The sequence below is a fragment of the Sinocyclocheilus grahami genome, unplaced genomic scaffold (genome assembly GCF_001515645.1).
Source record: "Sinocyclocheilus grahami isolate Dianchi unplaced genomic scaffold, SAMN03320097.WGS_v1.1 scaffold40.1, whole genome shotgun sequence".
Lineage (NCBI taxonomy): Eukaryota > Metazoa > Chordata > Actinopteri > Cypriniformes > Cyprinidae > Sinocyclocheilus > Sinocyclocheilus grahami.
In genome coordinates, this window is record NW_015505219.1 from 1767946 (window position 1) to 1778948 (window position 11003).

The 11003-nt window shown below is 37.8% G+C and overlaps 1 protein-coding gene across 1 annotated transcript in view; it reads left to right on the top strand.

Annotated features, from left to right (window-relative positions):
* LOC107582164 (ephrin-A3-like) overlaps positions 1 to 7454 on the top strand; it is a 57402-nt gene extending 49948 nt beyond the window's left edge. The window contains exons 2-5 of the mRNA XM_016267892.1: positions 163 to 449; positions 1104 to 1169; positions 3855 to 3920; positions 7201 to 7454. Coding sequence (XP_016123378.1) covers positions 163 to 449; positions 1104 to 1169; positions 3855 to 3920; positions 7201 to 7322 — 541 coding nt within the window. The 3' untranslated portion in view covers positions 7323 to 7454. The remainder of the gene's footprint in view (positions 1 to 162; positions 450 to 1103; positions 1170 to 3854; positions 3921 to 7200) is intronic.
* Positions 7455 to 11003: the final 3549 nt, after the last annotated feature.

Genomic DNA, 11003 nt, shown 5'->3' on the forward strand with positions numbered 1-11003 from the left:
GAGTACAGGAAATTGGAAATTGTTTTGCGGTTTCTTATACCTAAAGCTGACATGCTGACATTTTGGCTGGACCTACTGTTTTTATGTATAAAGAAGCCAAATATGCCTAGCATTGTTTGAGCACAATGTGACCATTTTTGTGTGTTTCCTTTTTGTCATCAGACTTCGTAAGGAGGGCTACACAGTGCAGGTGAATGTCAATGACTACCTGGATATCTACTGTCCTCACTACAACAGCAGTCAGAGAGGCATCGCCGAGCAGTACGTGCTCTACATGGTCAGTTATCGTGGTTACCGTACATGCGACCCACAGCTGGGCTTCAAACGCTGGGAGTGTAACCGTCCCCACGCCCCACACGCACCAATCAAATTCTCAGAAAAGTTCCAGCGCTACAGCGCCTTCTCGCTCGGCTACGAGTTCCATGTTGGGCAGGAGTATTATTATATCTGTGAGTATAGTGTGCTTTACCTCAGCTACAAAGACTTCCAAGTCTATTGTGACACAGCTATGTACATTATAGTATATGAATGTCAGGCAATCTGTCCAGGACATGTCGATCAAAAAGAAGGCAATAAAATGACAATTTAAGAATTAATTTTAGGAAAATAAATTATAGTTTTTGCATTTCTGAATTATATTCTATTTATTTTTATTATTATAGTTATTATTATTTCGTCATTAAATATTGTTAAATTAATTTTTGATTTTGTGGTGGAAAATGATTTGGTATTGTTCTGTGCAAGATTCACCCATTTGTGAATATATTTGAATATTTTATAGCTCCGCTTATTTATATTTCTAAATCAGTAAGTGAGTAATAATTCATAATCCACATTTATGTATTATTATAACTGTACGTACACAGTGCTAACACTATACGCACTATTGTATCTGTAGAACCTTTTGTATGTTTTGTTGTATAAGTTACCATAATACAAAACAACAATGCAAGCTTTCTTTAGATACTACATACTTTTTATTTAATGCTTTATGCTTCTCTGTGTTCTCTGAAAGTACAATACTTCAGAATATTACAGTTATGGAACCTAAGCAGTATTTCTGATGATTGACAGTTCACTGACATTTTGCCGTTTTATTTTAGCCACACCCACTCATCACCACGGCCGGAGCTGCCTGAGATTAAGAGTGCATGTCTGCTGCTCAACAGGTATCAACCTCTATCCATCCATCTGTTCATCTATCCATCATGCCATCATGAATCCATCCATCAACTCATCATTTCATCCATCCATCCAACCATTCTATTTTTCAGTCAATTGATCCACCTGTCATCCCATTTATGAGTGCACTCAGTCTGTGTTTCTTTAACTCTTCTATCTGTCTTTCTGAGAATCAAATCAATCTGTTTACGCAAAAAGCACACTCTCTCCCTCTCTTTTCCCTCTAGGTTTCACATCTTAATGTTGTTGTTTGGCACACATACCTCAGGGTTACTTGGATAGATTTTGATTTGTTAAACCTGCACTACCATTCAAAAGTTTTATTTTATTCAGCAAGGATGCATTCAATTGATCCGTAAACCATTTATAATGTTACAAAGGATTTCTATTTCAAATAAATACTGTTCTTTTGAACTGACTGTTCATCAAATATTAAATCAGCACAGCAGCTTTAAACTTTAATGATAATTAATGTTTCTTGAGCACCAAATCAGCATGTTGGAATGATTTCTGAAGCATCATGTGACACTGAAGACTGGAGTAATGATGCTAAAAATTCACAGGAATAAATTACATTGAAATATTAAAATAGAAAAGTCATTTTAAAATGTAATAATTTTTCACAATGTTACTATTTTACTGTATTTTTGGTAAAAAATGAATGCAGTCTTTGTAAACAAAACTCTGAATTTTTTTTTATAAAAATAAATGAATAAAAGCACATTTTGAACAGTAGTGTGTATAACAGAATTTGTGACATTAAAATAAAAATATCAAATTAAATAATTTTAATAAATATATACAATTTAAAAATGTGTTTGTTGAAATCATGTCAAGGCTGAATTTAAAAAAACATACTTACATATATAAGGCTGTTGGAGTATATAAAACAGAAAAAAAAGGTTGGGAAAACTGCTATAAAGCAGTCTCTTGCTCCTCCCCGTCATTTCTTTCCCCTCTCTCTCTCTCTCACTCTTCTCTCTTGTTTCCAGGTGCTGTCAGGATTCAATAAAAATAAATGAATAAAAGCACATTTTGAACAGTAGTGTATATAACAGAATTTGTGACATTAAAATAAAAATATCAAATTAAATAATTTTAATAAATATATACAATTTAAAAATGTGTTTGTTGAAATCATGTCAAGGCTGAATTTAAAAAACATACTTACATATATAAGGCTGTTGGAGTATATAAAACAGAAAAAAAAGGTTGGGAAAACTGCTATAAAGCAGTCTCTTGCTCCTCCCCGTCATTTCTTTCCCCTCTCTCTCTCTCTCACTCTTCTCTCTTGTTTCCAGGTGCTGTCAGGATTCATGTTCTCGCACAGTCAGTTTGCTGGCACTGAGTGTTATTTTAACCCCTCACCCTCTCTTTCTGTCAGTGCTCATGTTCATTAATAATATTCCAGTATGTAAGAGAGAGAAATAGAGAGCATACTGTGTGCTGTCTTAACCTCTGCCCTATCTCTTGGAGTCTCTGAGTTCATGTGTCAAGACGAATCTGTTAGTCCTGCTCAGTCAGGTCTGAACTCCAGTGCCTTGAGTTCAAAGAGCTGATGTATTTATAAGGATGTGGAAAATTACATACTAATGAGCTGATGAGTTGAATCAGGTTTGTTAGATTAGAGAGATAAAATGTGCAGTCATGGGAGGCCTTTAAGATCAAGATTGAGAACATGAAACAAAATGTAGTAGTTTTGAGATGCATTTTTAAAAGTTGGAATTTACGCTGTCTTAAAAAACACAACGTGTGTAATGGGACTCATGAAGAAGTTTAACATGCAACTTGTCTGTAATTTATTTTTTATAAATATTATTTCCCAAAAATAATTAATTAGATTTTTACAGTGCAATTGTTCTGAAGTCAAAACATATTATTAATCTGACAAATTTGTATTTTCTTTTAATCTATCTTTTTCTTCTACCCACTATTAGATTTAATTCAGATTTATTTGTATATCAATTTCACCTTAAATTAATAAATTATTTTATTTTCCAAATAAATTATGATTTTTTTCCCCACGACAAATGACATTTTCACTTTCTGTTTTTGTTAACTATTAGAAGAAAAATTCACTTCAAATGTATCATTTTTTCCAATATGTAACTAAAATAAATATTAATATTGTTTCAAAACTGATTTTTTTTTTAAATACCCAAACTATTCTTGGATGTATGTTGCAAAGAACAAAATGTTTATTTGTTTTTTTCTCAAAACTATATGCACATTTATTTATATAGTTAAAATTAATGGCAGTCAAAAGATTAAAACAATCACAATCATTATTTTCTTTAAAAGTGTCAAAGAAATTGTCAAATTTAATAAATGTTAAATCAATCAATCACTCAATAAATAAATACATAATGCTGAGTCCAAAATTTTTTTAGCAAATTTTCTGTGGGACACCAGTAAGTCAGCTGTTAGACAAGTAGTCGACTAGTGGGCCATTGTTTCGTGATTCATGTCCCATCCTTTTGCTGTATGTAGCCTGAACTGGGGACATTAACTACCACCATCACTTTCTCACCACTGCATATGACCTAGAGGAGCTTACAAATAAATTCCCAAATCTTTTGAGAGCATGTATAAGATCCTGCAGAGAGAGGGGGGGGGGGGGGGGGGGGGAGTTTTCATTGCATTTTATATATGTATTTTATGTGATATTTCAGATGATGAGCCCCAACCCACAGAGCCAGACTACACTCTAAGACCTAACATCAAAATCGATGACCTCGGTGAGTTACACACACACCAGACGAACCACACTGACACTTATACATATGCATATAAATCACTGACTAAGCTGACATTTACACCCAAGGTTTCTGTGGCCAGATCTGTGGCATCCACACACCTCTTTCCTAGTTACACAGCAAGCTCATAAATCATGCCTGTGCGTGTTAGAGCGTATTTATTGTTATAAATCAAATTGGGTACCAGGTTAAAAAACCAAATCCACTTCATGTGATTTGAATGTCTAATAAAAATGCATATGAGATCAACTCTAATTTGCTTTTCCTGTGCACACGGTGTACACCGAACAAACACAGCAGTTATCTGCTAGCACACATCTTTTAGGCAATGAGTGACACTAATGAAGCCACGAGCTAAAAGGCAAACGGAGCGTAAGCTGCCTGGCTATAGTTAGCTTGATTAGCGCTGAGGCTAGTGTTAGCACTGATTAGCGGTGGCAGAACTAGCCCTCCAGTTCTCATCCTGCACTTCCTCACCACCGCCGTAACCCGACTCAAGGACAGCAACGATCGCACCATTTAAATCAGAGAAAAGAAATTGATTTGACTTCAAGTGTTTTTAGGGAATAAAGAGGCATCGATCTGTTCGTGTTTTTTTTCCGAGCGTGTGTTTTGAGACAGATGGATGTGGATGTGTTTTGGGTCGTCTCTGGGTCGGAGCCACCCAACGATTTCCAATAACTGGAATCTGAGTACCGGCTCTCTCCCGCTTGCTCCGATTGGGGGTTCAGTTTTCAAACAGGCCAGAGAGGGGAAGAGAACAACCGCAAGAGGCCAGCCGAAGCCACACATCTCGGTACAGCTCCATACATCTGCATCCAATAGACAAAAGAAACAGTCTCGTCCTTGCTCACTGTTGTCCTGTTAGTATTGACCAACTTTAAGAACCAATGGAAATTATACATTTCTAAATTGCACACTAAACTTCTACAAACAAATCAAAAGATACTCACAAAACCGCCACAGGAAACTCTAGAGTGCTGCAAGTGCTTTAAAATTAAGTGCATAAACATTTTCTTCTTTTAATAATTTAAATAAAATTGGATTCTGAAATCATTAGAAACATAAATTCTCATTTGCAGGATTCTTAATGTCAGGTCTGTAAATCTGCTGGAGCAGTTAGTCCCATTAATGGCAGTGAGTTTCACACTACGTTCAGAATTCATATTAGTCACACAAATACACAGGCAATCACAAATACAGATGCAATAAACACAAAGACAGCTTTTATTTGGCCTTTAGGGAGTAATACAGAGCAAGAAGATGTGTGTTGCATTGTATTCATACCATTCTCTTTATAGGGTTTTTTTCCATGTTGAATATCCTGAACTAACAATGAACAAAACATTTTCTTTATTATTACAACTGTTTTCTGTGTTAATATGTTTGATATATTAAATAATATGTGTGCTACTTAATATTTTTGTGGAAACCGTGAAACTATTTTTTTTTGAGGATTCTTTGAGTAGAAAGTACAAAAGAACATTATTTATTTGAAATAGATTTTTTTAATGATGAAAAATTCTTTACTGTCACTTTTGATCAAATGAACTCTTGCTGAGCCCAACGTTTTGAATAACAGTGTATACATTTTATACAATAGCAGAAGCTAATATATTATAAACAATCTTGAATTAACAGTAAACAACCGTTATTTATTAACATTAACCTAGATTAATGAATGCTATAAAAAACCTTGTTCATTGTTTTTTCTTGATACCTAATACATTACCTTATGTTAACCTTATTGTAAAATATTACTGCGATATTCTATGAGATGCAAAGATCTTTGTGTCTCGTAATGTAAGATTTCACTTCCCATTTGGGTCATTGATACTACAAACGTATCAAATTTCTGTGTAATCCATTCTCCAGTGGAGAAAATTAACTTAACACTTACATCTGATTAGCTGATTAAAGTCACGGCAGTACTGATTCAAGCAAACTAACCAGCTAGAAACGTCTGTTCGTCCGGCGGGTCATGAGATTGTATCTCTGTATGTTGGCACTGAGTGTTGAATTCCAGCATATAAACACCATGTTCCAGAACATCCCACTCAGTTTCTCTCTCATGCCTGCCATCCAAGGATTCCTGTCAATCAAACATTGCTCAGCCATGGGGATAAGAAAAATAACGACTTTATTCAACAATTCGTCTCCTCCGCGTCACCCAGCACCATTTTGGAGAGTATTCACTGAACGCAAACAACGTATGCTGTTCTGTGTCAGCTGCGCCACGCGGATACGTTTTCTACGTTGTTTGTGCTTTGATTTGAACGCAAACAACGTATCCGTGTGGTGCGGCTGACACAGAACAACATACGCTGTTTGCGTCCAGCGGATATTCTCCAAAATGGCGCTAGAGTGACGCGAAGGAGACGAATTGTTGAATAAAGTCGCTATTTTTCTTTTCTTTTGCTCACAAAAAGTATTCTCGTAGCTTCGTAATATTACGGTTGAACCTCTGATGTCACATGGATTATTTTACCGATCTCCTTGCTACGTCTCTGGACTTTCGAACATTTCAGTTGTGCTGCTGTCTATGCAGGGTCAGACAGCTCTCAGATTCCATCAAAAATATCTTAATTTGTGTTCCGAAGATGAACGAAGGTCTTACGGGTTTGAAACGACATGAGGGTGAGTAATTAATGACAGAATTTTCATTTTTGGGTGAACTATCCCTTTAATGCTATCTGCGTAAAAGATGATAAATGGAACATTGGCACCCCAGACGTGTCTGAAACACCTGTCACATCTTTTGTCTGTGTGTTACAACATCATATTATTCTGTCAAAACACACAGACATACTGTGCGTGTCTGGAGATGTTTGTGGCAGACAATTTGCGTCACACACTATTCCTTGTGACCTGTAAGTGAAGACGTGTGTTTATGAACTTGTCTATCACAAAGTTTGCGAGCTGGAAGACACCTGCTCACAGTCACAGACACCAACAAACCGGTTATGTTAGCTGTCTCCTGTGATGATGTAACAGAATTCCATAGATTATTTGGGCACATTGGACACTCCTCTTGTCGTGATAATAGTTGCATTTTATTTTGTTGTGTTCGCGATGAAGCTGGTCTACAACTGCACACGAACACAGACACCTTCAGTACATTCCTGACTGAGTCACTGCGTTTTATTTTTAACTCCTTCCCTTAGGCCTCAGTTGGTCATAGGGCTTTCTATACCTTAGTGAGTCACGCAACATTAGTGTCTAGACCTAAGCTGTTAATTTTGTTCTGTCTGTCTCTTTCCAGATGACTATGATAATCCAGAGGTCCCCAAATTGGAGAAGAGCATCAGCGGTAGCAGTCCATCCAGAGATCGCCTTCTCCTAACCGTGGCATCACTTTTCCTTATCGCCCTTTCAGTCTCCTAGCATCCACTTCCTAACCGTCGCCATACCAACGAGGCCTTGGGGTGGGGGGCTAGGAAAGAAACTGGAAATGGAACACTTGATGCTGCAGCAGCTTACGGAGTGTCAAGCACCAGCCCACAATTCAACAGTGGTTTTCATGTCTTACAACGGTCTACAACTGCACACGAACACAGACACCTTCAGTACATTCCTGACTGAGTCACTGCGTTTTATTTTTAACTCCTTCCCTTAGGCCTCAGTTGGTCATAGGGCTTTCTATACCTTAGTGAGTCACGCAACATTAGTGTCTAGACCTAAGCTGTTAATTTTGCTCTGTCTGTCTCTTTCCAGATGACTATGATAATCCAGAGGTCCCCAAATTGGAGAAGAGCATCAGCGGTAGCAGTCCATCCAGAGATCGCCTTCTCCTAACCGTGGCATCACTTTTCCTTATCGCCCTTTCAGTCTCCTAGCATCCACTTCCTAACCGTCGCCATACCAACGAGGCCTTGGGGTGGGGGGCTAGGAAAGAAACTGGAAATGGAACACTTGATGCTGCAGCAGTTTACGGAGTGTCAAGCACCAGCCCACAATTCAACAGTGGTTTTCATGTCTTACAACAGCGACACACTTTGCGTGTCACGCAGACAGTACGAATACACTATAATGAGAACTGTGCCATTTCAGTTACAGTAGTGCGGATTGTTTGTTTGTGTGTGTGTGTGTTTATGCATTTGTGTGGCGCCTTCGGTGCTCGGGGGCGGAGCGGATCTTTACTTCGGTCTGAAGGTTTGATGGCTCCATTATCTGTGAATTGGCAGGTTAAACTTACGGAGTGTCAAGCACCAGCCCACAATTCAACAGTGGTTTTCATGTCTTACAACAGCGACACACTTTGCGTGTCACGCAGACAGTACGAATACACTATAATGAGAACTATGCCATTTCAGTTACAGTAGTGCGGATTGTTTGTTTGTGTGTGTGTGTGTGTTTATGCATTTGTGTGGCGCCTTCAGTGCTCGGGGGCGGAGCGGATCTTTACTTCGGTCTGAAGGTTTGATGGCTCCATTATCTGTGAATTGGCAGGTTAAAAGTTTAAAAGCGTCTCAGATTCTGTTTGATGAGAACTGAAATGAAATCGTCGAAATGAAATCGTTCAGCTTACTCGAACCCAGAAAAAAACAAAACAAACAGAAGCACCGTTTAATCCAATTCCAAAAGTATTTGTTTCTCTCTGTGTGTTTCTGTTGCCAGAGAGATGTACAAACTGCTGGATGATCATGTAATTGCTGTCAGGGATGAAGAGCAATATTCATTTGATGAGTTTAAACAAGTCTATAATAGAAAATGATCTCACAGACTTGAAATCAACCAATTTTGGACTTTTCTATCGACAATACGACAATTTATAAAGCATTAAATTCCAATTACATCTGATTCTTATTTGAACGTATTGTGGTCGCACATGAAAGCAGAGGCCGATATGGTTGTTCTGTGATGCAGAAAATTGAGACAGAGGTGATTTGGCATGAGCGCTAGCACAAACGCATTAAACACATTTTCAGAATTTACAGACAAACAGAAGCCAAATAGCTTTTTTGTTGTTGTTTTCTTTCCTTCTCCCTGTTGATAAAAGGTGCTTGAGTGAGTGAGCGAGTGCAAGCGTATGTGTTTGAGTGCATTAGCTCAGTGATGCTGGAAAAATCTCCTCTAGACTTTATGGACTTCAACCGGAGGTGGACACCTACACAGACACTGTACATAAATCACATGCATTTATTTATGTGTGGACATTGTGGACGACCTCCGCTCATTTGTTCGGACCATGCTGATTCCCGCTGGATTTGGAAGAACTCCAAACCAGCTTTGGCAGGTTCATTCCAGTTTGAACCAGTTCCACTTACCGCTGCTTGCTACTTGACTTTTTTCAGTGGTGATCAGCAAGACCAAATGGAAATTGAGGGGTCTGGTGGTTATAATCCGTTTCTACGGCAACAGTTATTCATCTATACACACACCTAAAGGCACTAGAGTCCAGCAGGAAATCAGAACAACACACAAAAAGAAATAACAGCAATTACTGGCGACACTTTTGCCAAGAGTAATACAAGCAAACAAATGCTTCGGAGCAGGTAGTTATTGCATTCTTGCGAGCTTTTCAAGGGATAAACGGCAGCGTATGCATCAATCATTTTACAAGGTTCAAAATTAAGATTCTAACTCTTTTAGACTAGCACCTTATCACGATGGCAATGACATCATATCACGGCTCATGATGATGATAGCAGCAACCAGCGCCGCTTTTCGCCCTAGAGACAAGCAAATACTGCTTAAACTAGTAATGGCATGTGGTTTAGGAGAAATGATGTGTGGTAGAAGTTTTCTAACGTAGAGTCATAATGGACACCTTATCTCACACCTACAGGCTGTCTTTAACATATTGATTAAGCCATTTATTGCATCATTCCGCTTTTGCTCTGAAAAATCATTTCAATTTATGTGGAACATTACGTCTGCTTTATATTCCATTACTATGGCTGCTGTGGTTTCACTGATCTAGAGCAACTTCAGAACAAATGAACACTAATTTGAATGCTCACAATGATGACAGACTTGAATCTACATTTAATTTGTTTCATGTTGTCATAAGGCGTTGGGTTGAGAATAAGTAGGTTTTTGTGCTTTTGGGTTTTTCAGGAGTTTGTTTTTCTGATGGAATAATGTAATATTTCAGAAGAGTCAATCAGGCAAAGTGTCACTCTTCAAATGTTGCACTTACAAAACTTGGACACGAGAATTGTGCGTGTGTGTGTTAGAGACTGCAATTGTTAGAACTTGACGTTTGTCTTAAAGCTAGCCTAAATAACCATTCAGTGTGTGTGTGTGTGTGTGTGTGTGTGTGTGTGTGTGTGTGTGTGTGTGAGAGAAAGAGAAAACTTGGACACGAGAATTGTGCGTGTGTGTGTTAGAGACTGCAATTGTTAGAACTTGACGTTTGTCTTAAAGCTAGCCTAAATAACCATTCAGTGTGTGTGAGTGTGTGTGTGTGTGTGTGTGTGTGTGTGTGTGTGTGTGAAAGAATGAGAGATCAAAAGGTAATAAAGATAAAGGACAGTGTGAATGTGTGTGTTTATGCGAGTTGTTTTCCATTGTTTAGTCTAGGCATTTTCTGTGTGAGTGGGTGCGAGTCAAAGAAACTGTATTGTTTTGGAGGAAACAAAAGCATTTATTAGTGTTGGAAACAACCGAATACAATCATGTTTACCTTCAACTGGAATTAATTTAAAGAACTTGAAAAAAAGAAACTGTAAACTGAACAAACCATAACCAAGCTTATAATAATAATCATCATGATACAAAAACATTAAGCCTTTGATTCATATTTGTTACAGACACGACAAAATTTTTATGAACTCATATGTTTGGGTATTGAAATGTCCTTCTGAATTTGATCACTGTCAGTGGAAACCGAAGGACTAATCTAATAAGAGTACACAAACATCATCTCCCCCTCACTCTGACTTCCCATCTCCTCATAAAATGTAGTTTCAGGTTTCCCACTGCTGGCATCAAAAACAAGCCATTCTTTACCAATCTCGCAATCTCTTTTATTTTGTGCACTCCATCATCTCTTTCAAATCTATTATCATAGTGTCAGTTATCTCTGCACAGTGTGTAAGAAGCAAGCAGCACATAGATGAA